Raw genomic sequence first — 20,592 nt, forward strand, 5'->3', positions numbered from 1 at the left:
GACACCGGTGGGAGCGCTACAAAAGGACTGTCCCTGTAAAGCTGAGAGTACTACTCAGCACCGGAAGCATCTGCAGACCTCCGTGATATCAGAGTGTGAAACACTCCCAGGGACTCCGGTAGAGCAACCACGGCACGCGTGGATAAAACTGATAACTGAGCTGAAGGGTCCAGGAGGGCTTCTTCTGCCTGAAAGGTGTTCTGACAGGAGTGCTTTGAGACAGACTATCCTCATAGTTAAGAGAAAGCCTGAGCTATTTTTAAACAATTGTATTCCCAAGACCTCTCAAATCTTTTGGTCACATTAAAGCAATATGACGGGTCTCACCAACCAACCATGTAGTGGACTGACCCACTACAAACCACCTCGGTTTTTTGATCTGAGGTTGGCTAATCTGCATTTAATCCCTAAATTTTCTTTTTCCAAAGCAAATCACTCCCAACACAAGCCATTCAAATGTTTGAAGATTTAATGAATCGCAAATTGCCTAAACATTCGTGTGATTCGTGTGTGTTCTATTTCTCTTCTCCCTGGAGAGCTATCACTGCTTCCCAACTTTGACCTGAGTCAATTCACTGATTCTATTCTCTCCAAGGAATGTAAGGAAAATTGGAGTTATTGAAAAACTGGCACAAGAAACAATACACAATTGCAATCAGCCCAAGAAACCATCTAGAATCATTGATGCCAAGGGGCAAGAATGTGCTCCTCTTCATATGTGATTAAAAGAATGCTCTATGAAACTGTACTGTATTTATAACAGGAATGAGAGTGTCTCCTGCTTATTTACCTCAATGAACACAGGACTTCACTTGTACAGCAGACTGAATACAGTGAAACAACTGTATGCCCCCATCTTACTCCAATGTTGCTGAATGGCAGTTAGCAGTTCAACGTGGCTTTGATTTTCTGTGACAATGTGCAAATGGACTCTGGGAGTCTATCCAAATGTTAAGGCTGAATATAGGCATGGCTGTATGACGGAATGTTGAGCACAAAAATATTGTGTTACAAAAATGTCATAGACAAAGGATCGACTACCACAATATTGTGAAGTATATGTAGGTATGTATAGGTTTACTGTCACAGAAGTAAAGTATAATAAATCTTTACGTACCTATATAGCTCTTTTCACAATGTTTAGGTACTCGATATTCTGACTATGATATTTATGTAGCACAATATGTAAAACTCTATATACTGGTGCAATATCATCTACATGCTCTGGCTTTTTTTAGGTTCTGTACTGAAATTCAGGGTAGCTCAACTCACATCAACTTGGGACACATGAGGTGTGTTTTGGCTTAGGTAGGTCAATGGTTGTTTTGCTTGTATCTACTAGGCCTGTGGCCTGGCTCTGATTGTGAGCAAGTGAAGGCGTTAGATACTTTCAATGGAAGATCCTCTTTCAAAAGACATAACAGGTTCTGGTGAACCTGGCTCCTGTCCATCCACCTCTGGGCTTTATCCGGATACTCTTAGGAGGCATATCCAAGAAAACCTTGTGTGTGTGTGTGGACTTTCTGTAGCAGCTTTCAGTCTTACTGTTCTACTGAGCAAGAACGAGAAAACTGCTTTGTACATACATTCTATTGAAATCATGTAGGGTTCAATGTGATGTGCCCTGATGTTTTGGAGAATCCTGTTATTTGAAGTGGTCTTTAGACAATTTGAAAAAAGCCTGAGCTTGCAGCGGATCTTTCTTTAGGAAAAGAGGGACTGGACAAATGGAATACCTGATTAAAGATCTTGGCTGAGCTGAAAATATTGATTTATTAAGTATTGCAAATTCCACTTTTGGGGAAGAAATCATTGAGTATGCATGCACCTAAGACCCTGGGCTGACTTGTCCCCATCAGGTGAATCTCATTGGACCTTGGAATATGTAACTGAGATATCTCTCAATACCTTTAGATATTGCTTTGAAAGCTGAGAATATAACCAGCTTTCTTATAGATGCAAACAAAACAAACGCCATGAAGTCCTGCAGTAACAGGAGGTGGGCGCCTGTGCAGTCATAATGGTTACCAGTTGTCTGCACCGATGTCAGTTCTTTAGTCTTAGTGCACTTGCTCTTTGAAAGGTTTGCCGTGAACCGTGCAACCAGCATTGATACATGCTTAGGGCAAGCGGCATCTCCCCTCAAGCCCAGCTGCTTCTTGGCATCACGTCTCCTACTCAGCAGGTACCCATCAGCAAAACAGAAGCCGACACACCTCCTGCGATGTGAAGTCCAGTCGAACAACACTCAAAGTTTTGGGATATAAATGTGCCAGCATCTCAGAGGGAGGAGATGCGGCCCAAAAATATATCATATTTTTTCTGGGTTTCGAGAATTAAAGTATATTTAATTAAAAATGAATTCATGTTGCTATTGTATGCAATGCCAGCATACTTCATTGGTTGCTTCGTAGCACTGCATCATTTACTGCTCTCCCTTCCACACCCACTGTGCACCCTGCTTCGTGTACTGCTCACTGAGACTTTGTTTTCTCACTCCCTCATTCACTGTGCTTTGCCTTGTTAACTGGCCACCCTTCTACCTTGCTCATCCTTCTACGTCATGTGCTGGTCACCCTGCCTCCTTCACTGCTGATTTTGTCACTGATCACTCCCTGCCAGGGTCTTCTGGTCCCACCTCCCTCGGTGTAAACCCTTCATCATTCACTGGTCCCACTTCTGTTAAACTGGTTACACTTCCTCATTCATAGCTAAAAGCTACATTCACTCATAATCCTGCCCATTCACTGCTCACATTCTTGTTCTTCTGGTCTTCTCGCACACTGATGACCCTTCCTCAGGAACTGGACACTCTGCCTCCACTCCTGATCACCGCCTCCATCACTGAGCACCCTACTTCATTCTCTGGTCATTGACTCAGTTACAGGTCAGCAACGCCTCACTGACTGGCCAGCCTTCCTCGCTCACTCAGAGGTCACCAGCTTGCATCACTGGTCACCCTGCTTCTTTTACTGGTTACCGTCTGAATCTCAATCCACTCTGCCTGATTTAGGGGGGAGTGTACTTGGTCAAACAGCAGAGAAAATGACATTTTTGAGGGGAACAGGGCCAGGAATTATTCCTGGTTACCCTGGTAATTCCTCATTTCTAAGGGGATCCTGATGGTCCCAGTTGTAGTCAATCAATCAATCAATTCATCTTTATTCGATCAATTTAAAAATGATCATAAAAGCACATATAAATACATCATCACAAAATTGTTACAAAATTCAATCTTTAAGATTACAAATATTTCATCACAATTCTAGAATAAAGACGAGAATACATAAAAGTATTAAAAAAAGAAATCATTTCTTATGGTGAATCTAAGTACTTGTGTTACTAGTTAGCGAACTCAGTAATCTGCGTGCCGAACCCTTCCTCTTCCTCATACAGGCCCATAGGAATGATGCAACTGAATAACAAGCCAAAGGGTCAGGTAGTGTTTTAAAAAAAAGTATAGTGCTACCCGGCACTGCTTAAAATTCATTTTCTTTAAAATTGGTTTGAGGTGAACATTCCTTTCATACTCATATTGCCTGCAGAAAAGGACTAAGTGCAATTCAGTTTGAGGAGATAAATTATCACATGGGCACGCACTTAAATCAGAATGATTATATATTTTTTCAGGATAACCTAACATGAGGGGAATCAGGTTGGTTCCCTGTAGGCTGCGTGCTCGGGCGCCGCCCAGCATCCATCACCATGTCACACAGATAGACTCTGAAAGCATCACTCAGAAGCCTTGGCAAACAAAGGCACTATTAATGCCCTTCCATGGATGGGCTAATGCCTCCTTGAAACATACATTTAAGAATCTAGGGGTAGATGTATCAAGATTCCATTTTGCTATTTAGAAATCGCAAAATGGAATGTATGTAGAAAATCGCTATTTTTTAGCGATTTCTTAGTCTTCCTTATTTGCGAATTCACAATTTGCGAATTCACAATTAAGGAATAATTTCCCATGCATTCCTATGGGCCAGGAGGCCCATAGGAATGATTGTGAAATATTTCTTAATTTGCGAATCGCAATTTGCGAATTCGCAAACTGAGAATAATTTCAAGGGTGCAGGGGTGTCTCAAAGACACCCTGCTGCACCCCTGAAATTTACATGTGTGTGCATATGGCGCACATACATGCTCAATGGGCATGTATGTGCGTCACATGCCACCTTCACAAATGCCAAATAGGGCATTTTTAAATGAAATCGCAAATTACCACCAAATACAAGTTGGTGGTAATTTGCGATTTCTTAACCCAAATTCACAATTTCTAAAACCCGCATACATCGCATTTAAAGAATCGCAAAATTTGCAATTCCTTAAAAGCTTAGGCAAAATAAGGAATTGCAAATTTTTGCGATTCCTTATTATGCGATTTTTTGATACATTTCAAAAAATCCAAAAAAGCCTATTGCGATTCGTGGAAATCGCAAAAGGCTTGATACATCTACCCCCTAGGGATCCCAGGTTATTTTAGCTGCTTCTCTAGAAGTCGTCACCTTTCGCATCATTAGCATCTCTAAAGATTAAGCTGTTGCCTAATTGTATGACACCTTTTTGCAACAGATGTGAGCTACTCAACGGACTTTCTTCTATTGCTCATATGTAATGACATTGAAATGATCTTTATAGAAAGTTAATTAAATCATATCCGCCTGGAATGCAGCCCCCGGCCTCGCAGCAGAAGCTAAAAATAGTTTATTCATGATAGTGCGTGCTATTGTTAAGTTACACTACATCAGAAACCAAACTCTATGCAGACACCAAGATCAAAACATTAAAAACATTAAAAACATGTGAATCACAGAAAAGCAAAAATATTTCTCAAGAAAAGTTCAATAGATTGGGCGAGACCTACCTGTGTTGTAGCCACAGCCTCTTCACAGAAGCTAAAATGTTTTGTCGTGGTGCTGCACAAAATTACTACAAACTATACAGACACTAACCTCTGCATGTAATGTAATAAAAAGCCTAGTAATAAAAAGCCTAGGAATTACTAACTGGCTTCGAGGAAACAGTCAGAAGATGCCTACATTCAGATTTCTGTCTCTTTGTATCGTTGTCTAGCCTCTTCCAGACTCCCGGCCGTCATGAGTTATGGTGGGCGTGTGCTGATGACAGCCAGGATCCGTCATGACCACGTCCGCGATCGGAATGTTCAGCACTGCGGCGGAATTCGCGCCGTAGTGATGAGGCTAGAGGACAATGCTGTGGTGTTCATGAACCATTTGAACGCGTGTGTGGTCAGTGGAATGCATTTCAGTGCGGACCACCATTACTATGGGGGAGGCGAGCCAGGGTTCGCGTCAATCAAGGAGACTCAATCGAGCTCAGGGGGACCTGTACTGTCTCAACGCAAAGATTCTCCACATGAACACAACAGTTTTTGATACCTCTCTCTCACTTATAAAAAACTGTGCCTCATACTATGCACTCCCTACCCTGTGTCACCTGTACTATGTTCTAACTTTATCCTGCAGTTCCTACAAACACTACTACCTTTACTTAGAGCCAGGGACCCGGATGTGCCCTGACACGTGTTCATTCAACACGATTACTTGCATAATGGCTCCCCACTACTCATGATTGTGCACACAGTGGAGAAGAGGGAACTCACAAACATACTCTTGCCGAACCTAAAAATAATTATTAGAGCGCACATTGCTTCTAGTCCTCAGTTCCCCCCTTGCACACCCAGGAGGGAGCAATGCCAGGAGTATCTGTAACTTCTAGGACAGAGTGACAGGGCATTACTACAGGCCCAATAGTGTCATCATGTCTTGCTATCTGGTCATCATCTCTTCTTCACTGGTCACTCTGCATCCACCAATCAGAGTTCTTAGAGAGCGCCGCTAAGCACCAGTTAGGGTCTCAAGGCGCTGGGGCATGAACTGTTCACACTCCTCATTTGTAGGTATTATGCTTCCGTGATTGATCAACATGGGCCTGATTCAGAAAGGTAAACTTAAACTTTCGTGACCTATGTTTTTATGTGCAGAGACTCCACACTCTTAAAGATACTACTTGTAAATCCCTTTGTGAATATCAAACAATCATAAACACACACTAAACTGTAAGTTTACCTACATGAATCAGGTCCCATGCCTTTCTCCCAGGTCACTATACGTTGTTTACTGGCTACTCCACTCTTGACTACAATATGCTGTTCATCGCTGCTGGGCTAAAACTCTGCGGTCAATGACCACCCCTGCCTACATTGTGCGGTTGATTCATGGTTAATCTGCCTCAAGTATTTCTAGTCACTGCTGCTCACTGGCACAGGATTGCTTGTGTTTGGCTTAATTTAGAGTTTAACTGATTGGCTACTCTATCACACACTTGACGGATATCCAGTTTGCCGTTATACAAGTGCATTATTTTCAACGGCACTAATAATATGTTGGATGGAATCTCCGTCACTTTTGTATCAGAAGATCCCATCCGCCTGATTCTAAATTTATTTTACTTTATTTATTTATTTGCAAAGTTTTATATAGCCCGGAGGTATCAGAGCGCTTTACATGGTGATCAGAGAGTTACAGGATACATTGTTATATCAGTTGAATCAAGGAGTTACAGGTTACATAGTTGCATTAATTTGTATCAAAGAATCACAGAGGGAGGAGGAGGGGGAGGGGGAGGGAAGGAGACACATATGGGGAGACAAGGAAAAACAATGTCAGAAGACTGGCTGGGTAGGTGACAGCCAAGAGGCCAGACTCTGCTTTAGCTGCATAGGACAGCTCCACCGGGCATCGGCCAAGGTTGCTCTGGCTCCGTAGTAGGTACAAACATTTTTGTTATCTAGATCAGTTGAACCAGTGGGTTACGGGTTACATAGTTACATCAGTTTGAATCAAAGAATCACAGAAGGAGGCGGAGGGAGAGGGAACGAGACACACACGGGGAGACAAGGAAAACAATGACAGATGACCGGCTGGTTAGGTGACAGCCAAGGGGCCAGACTCCTCTATAGCTGTATAGGACAGCTCCACCGGGCATCGTTCCAAGGTTGCTCGTAACTGCCTCAGGTATTAGCCAATTAAAGGCTCCAGGTTTATTAGCAAAAAGGCGCTAGTGAAACGATTTCACGTATTTTTTAGGAAGGCAAGAGCCAATTATAATATTAATTATATTGTTAATGAGTGAACTTCTTTTGTGATAGCATCAAGAAACCGAATCCCGAAGACGGACGAGTAATATATTCTCTTTGCTAAGTGTGTACTGGGCCATCCAGACCAGCACCAAAAACAACTCTTCTAAGATGTACTTTTAGGAGCTAGTGTTCACCATCTCCCATCAAGCCCATGACATAAACAATCAGAATCTGATACCATTCAACCAAGATCATTACTGTGACGTCAGAGCACCTTCTGCCTTCTTCCGGTCTTCCTCTACGTAAAGAGCTGTCGCGAGGAAAAATCCTCCTCCAAGCACTCCGACAAAAGGGCAGAGCAGGAAGCTGTACTCCAGGCTTCGAAAGGACCACAGATGCGAGTCTCCCCTGCTGGTCTGGATGGCGTCCGAAATCTGAGGAGAGGAAACAAATGAGAAGATTCTAGTATGGTGCATTTCAGACAAAATACCATGGACTACAGATAGGGTTATCTAGGAGTGGCCGCTGCTACTGCTAGCTTCCTTTTTGGGCCCTATCATTGCCTCTGGTCTCAGCCTCAGCGTCCTAGATCCTTTTAGGGCACTATCATTGCCTCTGGCCTCAGCCTCAGCGTCTTAGATCCTTTTAGGACCCTAGCATTGCCTCTGGTCTCAGCCTCAGCGTCCTAGATCCATTTTGGGACCAAGCATTGCCTCTGGCCTCAGCGTCAGCTTCCTAGATCCTTTTAGGGCCCTAGCATTGCCTCTGGTATAAGCTTCAGCGTCCTAAATCCTTTTAGAGCCCTAACATTGCCTCTGGCCTCAGCATCAGCTTCCTAGATCCTTTAAGGGCCCTAACATTGCCTCTGGCCTCAGCCTCAGTATCCTTGATTCTATTAGGACCCTAGCATTGCTTCTGGTCTCAGTGTCAGCGTCCTACATCCTTTTAGGGCCCTATCATTGCCTCTGGCCTCAGCATCAGCTTCCTAGATCCTTTTAGGGCCCTAACATTGCCTCTGGCCTCCGTCTCAGTATCCTTGATTCTATTAGGACCCTAGCATTGCCTCTGGTCTCAGCGTCAGTGTCCTAAATCCTTTAAGGGTACTATCATTGCCTCTGGACTCAGCCTCAGCGTCCTAGACCCTTTTAGGGTCCTATCATTGCCTCTGGCCTCAGTATCAGCTTCCTAGATCCTTTTAGGGCCCTAATATTGCCTCTGGCCTCAGTCTCAGTTTCCTTGATCCTTTTAGGGCCCTAGAATTGCCCTGGACTCAGCATCAGCGTCCTAAATCCTTTTAGGACCTAGCATTGCCTCTTACCTCAGCGTTTAAGATACTTCTAGTACCTAGAATTGGCTCTGGCCTCAGCGTCAGCATCCTAGATCCTTTTAGGGCCTATCATTGCCTCTGGCCTCAGCGTCTTAGATCCTATCCCAAGCATTGCCTCTGGCCTCGGGGTCAGCGTCCCAGATCCTTTTAGGGCCCTAGGCCCCTAGCATTGCCTCTGGCCTCAGCGTCAGCCTTCTAGCTCCTATCCCAAGCATTGCCTCTGGCCACGGCGTCAGTGTCCCAGATCCTTTTAGGGCCCTAGGCCCCTAGCGTTGCCTCTGGCCTCAGCATTCCAGCTCCTATCCCTAGCATTGCCTCTGGCCTCAGCTTCCTAGATCCTTTTAGAGCCCTAACATTGCCGATGGCCTCAGCCTCAGTATCCTTGATCCTTTTAGGACCCTAGCATTGCCTCTGGTCTCAGCGTCCTAGATCCCTTTAGGGCCCTATCATTGCCTCTGGCCTCAGCATCAGCGCCCTAGATCCTTTTAGGGCCCTAACATTGCCTCTGGTCTCAGCCTCAGCGTCTTAGATCCTTTTAGTACTCTAGCATTGCCCCTGGTCTCAGCCTCAGCGTCCTAGATCCTTTTTGGACCAAGCATTGCCTCTGGCCTCAGCGCTCCATATCCTTTTAGGGCCCTAGCAATGCCTCTGGACTCAGCGTCAGCGCTCTAGATCCTTTTAGGGCCCTAGCATTGCCTCTGGTCTCATCCTCAGCATCCTAAATCCTTTTAGGGCCTAGCATTGCCTCTTGCCTCAGCATTTAAGATACTTTTAGAACCTAGCATTGCCTCTGGCCTCAGCGTCAGCGTGCTAGATCCTTTTAGGGCCCTATGATTGCCTCTAGCCTCAGCGTCCTAGATCCTTTTTGGGTCCCTAAGCCCCTAGCATTGCCTCTAGCCTCAGCGTTAGCATTCTAGCTTCTATCCCTAGCATTGCCTCTGGCCTCAGCGTCAGCATCCTAGATCCTTTTAGGGCCCTAGGCCCATAGCATTGCCTCTGGCCACTGCGTCAGCATTCTAGCTCCTATCCCTAGCATTGCCTCTGGCCTCAGCATACTAGATACTTTTAGGAACCTATCATTGCCTCTGGCCTCAGCATCATCTTCCTAGATCCTTTTAGGGCCCTAACATTGCCTCTGGCCTCAGCCTCAATATCCTTGAACCTAGCATTGCCTCTGGTCTCCGTGTCAGCATCCTAGATCCTTTTAGGGCCCTATCATTGCCTCTGGCCTCAGCATCAGCTTCCTAGATCCTTTTAGGGCCCTAGCATTGCCTCTGGCCTCAGTGTTAGCGCCCTAGATCCTTTTAGGGCCCTAGCATTGCCTCTGGCCTCAGCCTCAGCGTCCTAAATCCTTTTAGGACCAAGCATTGCCTCTGGCCTCAGCGTCAGAACCTAGATCCTTTTAGGGCCCTAGCATTGCCTCTGGCCTCAGCATCAGCGCCCTAGATCCTTTTCGGGCCCTAGCATTGCCTCTGGTCTCAGCCTCAGCGTCCTAAATCCTTTTACGGCCCTATCATTGCCTCTGGCCTCAGCATCAGCTTCCTAGATCCTTCTAGGGCTCTAACATTGCCTCTGGCCTTAGCCTCAGTGTCCTTGATTCTATTAGGACCCTAGCATTGCCTCTGGTCTCAGCGTCAGCGTCCTAAATACTTTTAGGGTCCTATCATTTCCTCTGGCCTCAGCATCAGCTTCCTAGATCCTTTTAGGACCCTAGCATTGCCTCTGGTCTCAGCGTCAGCGTCCTAAATCCTTTTAGGGTCCTATCATTTCCTCTGGCCTCAGCATCAGCTTCCTAGATCCTTTTAGGGCCCTAACATTGCCTCTAGCCTCAGCCTCGGTATCCTTGATTCTATTAGGACCCTAGCATTGCCTCTGGTCTCAGCGTCCTAAATCCTTTTAGGGCCCTATCATTGCCTCTGGCCTCAGTATCAGCTTCCTAGATCCTTTTAGGGCCCTAACATTGCCTCTGGCCTCGGCCTCAGTATCCTTGATCCTTTTAGGGCCCTAGAATTGCCTCTAGACTCAGCATCAGCGTCCTAAATCCTTTAAGGACCAAGCATTGCCTCTTGCCTCAGCATTTAAGATACTTTTAGAACCTAGCATTGCCTCTGGCCTCAGCCTCAGCGTCCTAGATCCGTTTAGGGCCCAATCATTGCCTCTGGCCTCGGCGTCAGTGTCCTAGATCCTTTTAGGGCCCTAGGCCCCTAGCATGGCCTCTGGCCTCAGTGTCAGCATTCTAGCTCCTATCCCTAGCATTGCCTTTAGCCTCAGCGTCATACATGGCAGGGAATGGACAGAAAATAAGCAAAACTCCGAAACATTAATGTTGATGCACCAAACTGCTTGGGGTAGCAGTAGCGATATCACTCAACCTTTGGCCCTTGATGACATCACACATTTGACCACATGTCCTACCCTTAGACCCTCCAGAGACTCCTGCCTGCTGTAAAGGGACTAAAGGCAGGAAATGGAATGGAAATTACAAAAAGTAACCAGGGCCGTTAAAACCCTCTCAATTTCTCTTATTAATGCAGCCTTCACAACCCCTAAGTCGAAAGGTAGCAAGGGAAGTTTTAGGGGGAAGCAGCTACCTTCAACTGCCCTCAATTGGCATCCATGATCTAAGAGCCAAGTTAATTTTCTGTAGATGCGACAGCTTGCCCATACCATAGCACCTCAGCTGGAAACAGCAGCCTGTTGGCGGTCTAAAGGCAGGGGAGAGGTCAAACCTACGATGAGCGATGAGCTCATAGTTTATGTTAAGAGGGATCTCACTGCTGCTACCACAAGCCCTTTGAAGAATTGACAACCACACCCTGCTGAAAATACCAGTTTGGCATTCCATGGGCATTAATATGAATGACATACTGGCCGTGGTAAATGCCCATTCACCTAGAATACTGGTCTGGTTGTTACTAATACGATACATATGCAATTATGTATTAGCATTTAACAAATAACTTTTCCTGGTACGGATATTACCTCCATCAACTCAAGAAGTTATAATGCACATTCATGGCGGTCAGCTTTGAATGCATTTTCATTATTTAAACAAACCCATGTAAAAGATTGTCACAGGGAGGCGGCCATCTTTGAATGGGTTTCCTCATAAAATACAAAACACATTTCTTGGAGATCATTGCCAAATAGGTAAAAGGCAGGCAGTGGAAACCACGAAGGTGTGGAATATTTTTAAAAAACGTAGAAGCATGGGGACAGGAAAGGGAATGGATGGCACAGGGGTGCGAGAACCAGAAAAAGGACGAATTTGGGTGGTGTATGGAGGATGCAGTGTGGAGAGTAAAAATTGTGAAAAATAAAGCGAAAGCAGCACAGGGTAGAGAAAAAGAAATTACACCCAGTCCCTAGAGAAAATGAAAAAAGTATTTCCTTGAATGCAATTATGTCCGCAGTGAAATGATAGAAGTCAACTAATCAGAACACTATGAGACCTAGAATTAGACAAAGATAGGGAGGCAAACTGTTGAATCAAGAGATGAAAATTGGGATAGATAACAAAGCCATCCAATCAGAAACAAGGGTCTGACCCAAAGCCCACTCTATGTATATTAGAATCAACTGGTCTGTATGTAGCTGTGACAAAAAAAAATAGAACACCCACCATGAGTGATGAATGAATTGCAGACTTCATGACAAGTATCTTGTAGCTAAAAAACATTCATTTGCCATAACCTGCAATTTTGGTTACCTGATGTAAATTGCACTTCGGATTTCACCAGCTGGTTCTTGCCCAGCATTAATCTGATATTATTTTCGATGATAGTTACACCATTGGCAGTCAGTATTTCTCCACTAGTACGAAATCTGTTGGTTTCCTCGAAGCACTTCAAATATACATTTTGTGAAATTATCTAATTATTACTAAGTGATTCTTTAACTAACCCATTAAAACATTCTCTTGAACAGTTCTTATTTTTGTAAAAGAAAATAAGTGCCGGCACTCTCATCATGAGGCTACTGCAGCTTGCACCACATTTTGCCCCTGCCATGTTGTCAGTGATATTAAAAACACACCTACAGGCGTAAAAATTTGCACTATTCCAGGCCCCCAAAGCTATAAGAATGGCTTAGGCAGCAGGTAATTTTAATGTATATTGAATTAATAATTAAATGTTGTTGTGGTCATCTCAGACAGTGCCACCTTGTGGCAGACTACCACATGCGCCGGTGTTGATAATTAAGGGCTAGTGCCGAGCACCAGAAACCACCAGCTCGAATTAAGCACTGCTCTTGACTATCAAAGAATGGAAAAACAGCTAATAACATGGGCTGATCAATCTCCTCTACTGTTGTATTATAATCTACTACTCTTAGCAAGTGTGAAAGTTATATATTTCAGCATGTTGGGTAAAATACTTCGTCTATAAATGGTAAATATCTCTGAAACTTTCAGTATAGGAGACAGGATCCACTCCTATTGTCAATGGTCTCCGTTCCTGCGGTTGGTGTCCTTAAACGCCGCTTTGCCTCAACTTACCCATGCAGTCATGCCTATTTTTGGCTAACCCTCATCCCTACAGGAAACAGCTGGAAGTAACTGTTTTTGTCTGTGGTGCTGAAAGGTAACTGAAGAATTCGCAGATAAGGTGAACCAAAACATATATGCGGTCTGCTGTCCCTAACACTTACTTCATGGAGAGACCAGAGGCCGTTACTATAGCAGCAACCAAAATGCTTGGGGCCTCTCCAGCCTGGTTAGAAGGGCCCCAATCCTCAATTTAACAACAATGGGCCTAGTCTCTGAGATGTTCTGGACTCTTTTGGATCATCCAATCAAATCATGCTCCTTTCATACAAGAATCTGCCAATCAAAAAGTGCAACACATACTTTTCTTCTCTTGGGCCACTTTCTTAATACTTACCTCTTATAAACACACTGCCAAGGCAATCCTCTTGATTTCTCTCATGCTTGTATCAAACATATTATCTCACTCCAAGCCACAATTACTGTATCCCCATCTGGTCATGGTTTGATACACCTGACAGTCAACAGTCCCCTGAGATTCTGACTTCTACTAATACTCTCATCACTAAGAAGAAACCCTCCACCCACTCCCTCCCAACAATATCCTTACTACACTCCAATAAAACTAATCATCAAATCATTTTAATAGGTTGTGAAACACTATCGACCACAAAATGTCTCCTCTACTGTCTCATGATGATAACCCTAGATATCATACAATATTCTTAGCCTTGACATCAAAATCCCTTCGTAATAGTGCAGTTTCAAGAGCACTTCTAATCTTGAGGAATATTTACATATCTTGAGCAAAATATCCTATGCTGTTGATAATATAGAGTTATCATCTTTGCAAAGCATCACATCACTTTATCTGCACCTCGAATGTATTCCACACATGATCAACAATCAACTCTCTTCTACATGCCAACTCGTTGATGACCAACCCTTATCAGCCAATTACTTTTCTGCATACTTCTTCCAATAATGACAACCATAAAAACACCCTAGATATACTACTGACTGGTCCACTATCACACACATGTACTTTAATCATGCCCCAAACCCACCCAAATACACCCTCAGAATTTGTCACAACATAACCAACTAAAGATATCCCTAAATCCAAAGCGGTCAACACATCCCGTGCCTCATCGGACCATGTCATTGATAAGAACCTAAAACCTCTTACCCACACATCCAGAGTTCTTCTCTGTCTGACCTCTCTTTTCATTGTTCTCTCACTCTTACCCGACTTGCTACAAATCCGCAGTGGTTCTGCATCTTCTAAACATCCTATCGTTAATCTAACTACCAGAAAGTACCTCGACTCCTCCAACAACATTACTATGTCTTTATGTTGGTCCTCTTATGACCCTTACACCTACAACACCCAAAGCGTTTCTTCTTTCCTAATTTTACACCACACCTCCAAGCACACCGCACAAACTGCCTCACTGCCATCAGACAATGGCTGGTCCTGTTGTCACTCATGCTGAACCAGTCCATTAGTAAGGGTCTCTGCTTTGCCTCATCAACCTCACCCCATGTCTCTTACTCAATCTCTTTGCTTTCCCCAAAATCTCTGACGTTCGTCTTTGGTGCAAAAAACTAAATATGGGTCTTTGTCAGTCCATCCACGAAAGCAGGAACTTGTATTACCAACACAGATACTGCAGCAACATTCCAATTACTGGGTATAACAAAGCCGGATTACAAATAATTATTACAAGCAAGACACACACACTTATAGTGAAACCACTAATCAACTTGTTTTCTAGTTGACCTTCTCCAGTGCTCCTTTACATCACTAGACAAGGGCGTAAACGTTGCTATCTGAACCCCATACAATGTTACTAAAACATACCCCCACACCAGCACACCGTCACTAAGCCAGCGGGCTCACTGCTCAGAACAAACTACTCATAACTTACAATATCACATCACGTCTAATTCAAGCCTGTTAAATAACAATCTAGTATGTATGACATTCATTCATAAAACAAACGCCATCTGGTCGAATGAGATATACCTATCTATACATAAATGTATGAACACATGCACTGCTCTAACCACTCATTTATCCTTTCTAGCTCCACTTCTAGTCTCTAAGGAGCTACAGGCAGGCAGCAAACACAAGTCAAGCATGAACACTCTAAGCGTGTTTGTTGATCATTTATTTAAGCATTCGGTCTGCTGAACTTTGCGTACAAAATACATGGTTTAAAAATAATAATGTGTCTAAGAGAAAAGCTAAAAATAGGAAGTGGGAAAATGTGAGGGAAAAGAAAAAAGGAAAGGATACACGCAGGAATAGAAGATACATAGAAGAATTCATATATGTGGAGGTATTTATAAAACCCATGGGTGGCGCACACAAACACACACACACACACCAGCACACACACACAATCATATGAGAAGCTAAAGGTCATTAGCGGGTAAATTATTTCACTTCCCCTATATCTGGTATTTTGGTGATTCGAGGTTCGTTCACTTTAATTTCTGAAAAATATGACAGGAGAGGTTATGAATACAAGGTGGGCTTCTTCCAGCGTTTTATGTTTAACAAACCCTCTACTGGGACTTATATTTTCAATAGAAAAACCAGTAAGTGACATTTATCCTTTTTCTGCACCTGTGCGTCGGGATATGTAGTTGGATTCTTGAAGCTTCTAAATCAGGAGAGAGAACAAGGAATGAGGTTTCTCAGATGTGGAGATTAACTTAGTGTCCGCAGAGGTGGCTTCAAAAATCGGGAAAGGATTGATTATTCATGTGCAGGAGCACCTGAATGGTGTCATGAGTACTTTGGGCATTGTGAACAAGAGGATATGGGCTGGAGATCTGTGATAAACATGAGGGAAGTGAACCATTGTGATGTGTACAGGCACTTCAAACTGAAGGGTATTCACCTACTGAGGGATATCTTGCTTTTTTTGGGATTGGTTAGAGAACCGGGGTTTAACACGTTCGTGCTGATGACGGCTCCCGGCCGTCATGCGTTACGGTGGGCATGTGCTGATGACGGCCGGGAGCCGTCATGACCACGCCCGCGATCGGAATGTGCCGCACAGGCGCAGAATTCCGGCCGCAGCCAAGGGGTTAAAGGAGACTTATTTTACGATCCCATTTGAAAGAGAGCGTCAATAGTTTCTGCAGTTTCGGTGGGTCATGTGTCTTTACTAGTTATCAGACTCTTTTGTTTGGTCCGAGTTCACCCCCATAGCGTTTTATCAAAGTGCTTCAACCAGTTGCACAATATCTGCAAGAAAGGGAGGTGAGAATGATTAGGTGCTAAGATGGTTTCCTGCTCATGTCTCAGGATAAGAAAGTTAGAGTCCCTGTTGGGCATGGAAGGGAGCCTGCTGGAGTGGTTAGGTCTCTTGTTGAATGGGAAGAAGTCATTTCTTGCCCCGTGCAGGAAGCTGGATTTCATAAGATTCCAGGTGTATACTGCAGAGTTGGTACTGAGATTCCAACCAGATAAGGTGAAGAGGATAAATATGGCTACCAAGGTGCTTTAGTAGTTTAAGACAGCTGCCTTGCATAAGGTACTTTGGTATGGATCTCTGGTGGAGCTTTCAGGAGAAGCAGAGGAGGAATTATGGAGGCTATTGCAGAACTTGCATCGAATGAATGGCCAGGCAATTTATGGCACAAGCACAGAGTGTTTCGTGGAGTATGGTGGCAGCCTTTTTTTAGTTTGTAGTGCTCAATTAAATCAGGCGGCCACTGGTCAAAAAACAGAGGGAGAGTTTCCAATAAATAGTACTGAAAGCAGGCATTTTTTGGTTCTGTAGACTCACTTTCAGGGGTGTGCTCTGAGTTTGCTTTGTTTTATTGAGGGTGGCCACTGTTTCAGATGTCTGTTACATCAACATTTTAGGTGAAAGCAGGTTGGAAAGTCTGCCAGATGATCAAATGAACTTTTGGAACTCAGTCTGGAACACAAGAAGGATCTGAGAGCAGAGTGTCTGCCAGGCTTGCAGAATCAGGTGGTAAATTGAAATTCCTGATTCCTAACTGATTTCAGTGATTAAAGTTTGGACAGGGAAGGGTTTTTTGGAGCTCCCTGAGAGGCAGGATTGTCAACTTGTTTTGATAACCCCCTTTTAGATCCCTCAAACATGGTTTCCAGAAATTCTGGAATTAGCAAGAAAGGAAGTTTAGCTGATTTCAACTTACAAGTGGATGCTGGTAAGTCCAGGTAGTTAATAACAACTTTAGTGGAGTCAGGGGGCCTGAACCTTTTTGCTTGTAGCATATCATTTGCTCCAGGGAGTTCACTGGCCTGTCAGAAGCGACTTTGGTGCTGTTCAGATAGTCTTGGTTGTGTAATATATCAGGGACCCCCTGGAAAGGATAAAAATCCTGGGACAGGGAAATTGTTCAGTGCGAAAGTATATACCCAGGCCTACAATTGTAAGGACAACCAAGGCTATTTCAACAACAAACTTAAAAAAGGGGTGAACACACAAAAAGAGTTTTTTTCTGATATTTAAGAATTTAATTCTAGTGATAAAACAATTGATCAATAACATATAACAAAACAGATATATTCAATACACTTAATACAATATTTTCATTAATAAATTTCTTAAAAACTATATATGTTCTGGTTAATGTGCAGGTTTACGGATAAGGTCGCACAATTGCCGCGCCCATTGGCCTTGTTCACGCCCCCAGCACACGCCCCCAGCACAACGCACACATTCAAGGAACGCTTTTTATTTGTCGTCATGGCGCGCCCCGCCCACGCCAACGCCCACAAGGGACTACTTTGCTGGTAAGCGTCTTTTACATTTCAAATGTATATGGTGGGCATCTGTATAGCCTATGTCCTTCTGCTGCAACTGCCTTTTCCAATGCTGTATTGGGTGTTGTGATTGGTGCTGTGGTTCCTGAGATTACCCGCCTCAAAGGGTTGGGCTCTCTCTTTATAATATTAGTATAGATATAGATTTAATAATGTAGTCCTGTTGTCGTTTTTGTTTGAAGCATTTTAAATGTTTTGTGCATTAATATACTTATCAATGAAATTTAATATGTAGTATTTTAGTTAGCTAATATACACTGAAGAGATTGTGGATTTATTTACTGCTAATTTTTGTGTTTTCTGAATTCCATTAGAATGCCAGTTTTCTTTATTTTAGCTTGTGAAGTTTGTGGTGTTGCAGCGTTTTCTCTCACTCTTATGTGGTATGGGTTGGTGCTGTGTTACCACCCATCGTAGTCCGGATTTCCTATAGTGAGTGATTTTTTTGTTTCATTGATTTTGCTGCTTGGCATTCAATTGCGCACTTACCTTATTTGTATTTACTATTGTTCCCTGTGGAGTCCCTTCCACACATCACACCACACTGTGCATTGGGGGGAGTTTTGCACATGTTGAGTGAAGTGTTATGCACCTACTTTCGTGTAGACCGTATTTCTACACATCACACCTCATTTTGCGTTGGGGGAGTTCTAACATGTTAAGTGAAGTGTTGTGCCCCTGCTTAGATTCCGTGTAGAGTTTTGCTACACATCACACCTCACTTTGCGTTGGCGGGAGTTATTTACGTGTTGAGTGAGGTTTGGTTCACCTGCTTTGTTCCGTGTAGACTGTTTTCTACACATCACACCCTAACTTGTTGTTCGGAGAAGTGTATATATTCTTTCATAATGTGCGTTTACTTACCTTATTTCCAAGTTGTTTTGTATTTTCTCTGTATTTCATGCACGTTAAGGTTTGTGTGGGGAATGTTTTTTTGGTTCAGTGAGGAGTCCCTTTCACACATCACACCCCAATTTGTTGTTAGGGGAAGTTTTGCATTTACTTTGGTGTTGCGATGCTATCAAGTTCTGTTTGGATATCCTCCACGCGTAGATATTGTTTTTTTTCTACAGGATGGTTCTCCTCGCACTTTTGTTGTTGGCACCCTTGTACATTTCTTGTGTTTGCCTGGCCAGCCTACATGATTCTTGTACTTTAGTTTGTTTGTAGTTATGGTGTGGGAGTCTGGGTTGTGTTGTGATAAGAAGGGAGATGGTGTATTCCTGTGTCTCCTCCTACCTTCTCTATTATTTCTGCATGAATTTGTCACATTTAATTTTTCATGCTACTTTTCAGGACTACAACATGTGTTTTATTTCTCGCATGTGTTCTGATAATTATCTGAGAGTTTTTTAATTCCCTTAAAGGAAGGAGATGTGTTATACTGCTGCTCAACCTAGGTGTCTGTGTGAGAGAATGTTGGTGAATGGAATGTAAGGGTGGGAGTAGTGGGCGTAGCGGGGTTACGCGGAGTGCCACAGAGACGAAAACAATCTCTGCACACTCTGCATAGCTCCGCTATGCTCCACCCTCCTCCCACCCGCGCTATTAACAATGTAGTTTATGTTTAAAAAAAGTGATTTTAAGATTATAAAAACTCCTTACCTTATACGTGGCGTCCCTCTTCCCCCATCGCGATTTCTGCATGAAGACTGCTAATGCGCGGACGCCCGCGGATGCGCATTCCTTGTGGGGAAATGCGCATGCCCGCGCAGTTTTTATGAGGAAGTCAGATGGAGGAAGAGGGACTCCGCTGATAAGGTAAGGAGTTTTTATAGTCTTAAAATAGCTTTTTTTAAACATAAACTACAATGTTAATAGTGCGGGTGGGAGGCCAACACCGCTCCGTCACGAGTATGCGGGCATTTGCCTGCTCCGTCTACTTCACAGAACAGGCAAAATTCTGCACATTCCGTGGGTGGAACAGAGTTGTCCACCCACCCTTAATGGAATGTTCATGTGTGTGTGAGTGTCAGTTGGTGATGGGCTGAGCAGCAGTGAGGCTACTCCTGGCGGGGCTCTCATCTTGTAACATCCTACTTAAATAAATCAACTTGAAGATACTTCATGGATCAGTCTACTTATTTACAACAGGGAGCTAACTAGTAACGTTTTTCAAGCAGGGAGACATTTGGAGGAGATTTTGAGAGCAGCTGACTGATCGAATGGCGATGTTTTAGCAAGATTTTATTCGAAACCAAATGAGATTGCAGCTTGTGCTGTGGCTGAGAAGCTTTAAGCATGCATAATGGTAGCCTCTAGGCTAGACATAAAATAAAGATTCTCCAGAATGGGTGACAGGAGAATATGAAATGTATTCAAGACACTGAAACTAACATTATACCATACCGACAAACCCTTGATTATGTGTATTTTTTTGTCTTCTGATTTCAGTTTGGATTTAAATATAATAGGCAGGTGTTCTGATGAAGTTTGCATTGCTGTTTTCTATCTTTAATTGATGCCTAGTAAACCTGGAGAACAGATTCTGGCAAAGAAGAGAGGTGTTTGGGAAGCAGGGCAAGACTGGAAACCCTAAGCAGCCCTGGACATTTGTTTGACCAGTAAATGGGGGGAGGAGGGGTGAATGCAAGAGTGACATGAGGCACTGCTGCTTTTGTTACTGCTGGCCGATATTGCAGCGCCACTGCCAAACCGGCCCCCAGTAACAAAACCGTCCCCACCGCTGCAAAACCATCCCCACCCTTCCAGCCTCCCGGGGAAACACCCAATGCCCGCTATGGCTAGTCCAGCCCCAATGGTAAGAGATCTGCAGATGTGAAAGGATCACAGCATGAATTGGACAGAAGTTAATGTTGAGAGCAGACCCGAAGGAGGAGAAATAGAATGTTGAGGAGGCC

At 43.7% G+C, this 20,592-nt stretch overlaps 1 protein-coding gene across 1 annotated transcript in view; it reads right to left on the bottom strand.

Moving 5' to 3' along the window:
• The window catches only part of LOC144824453 (protein spinster homolog 3-like), a 340,991-nt gene that overhangs the window by 13,822 nt on the left and 306,577 nt on the right, over positions 1-20,592 (bottom strand). The window contains exon 11 of the mRNA XM_078683551.1: positions 7,377-7,536. Coding sequence (XP_078539677.1) covers positions 7,377-7,536 — 160 coding nt within the window. The remainder of the gene's footprint in view (positions 1-7,376; positions 7,537-20,592) is intronic.

This window comes from Lissotriton helveticus, chromosome 3_1 (genome assembly GCF_964261635.1).
Source record: "Lissotriton helveticus chromosome 3_1, aLisHel1.1, whole genome shotgun sequence".
In the NCBI taxonomy this organism is placed as follows: domain Eukaryota; kingdom Metazoa; phylum Chordata; class Amphibia; order Caudata; family Salamandridae; genus Lissotriton; species Lissotriton helveticus.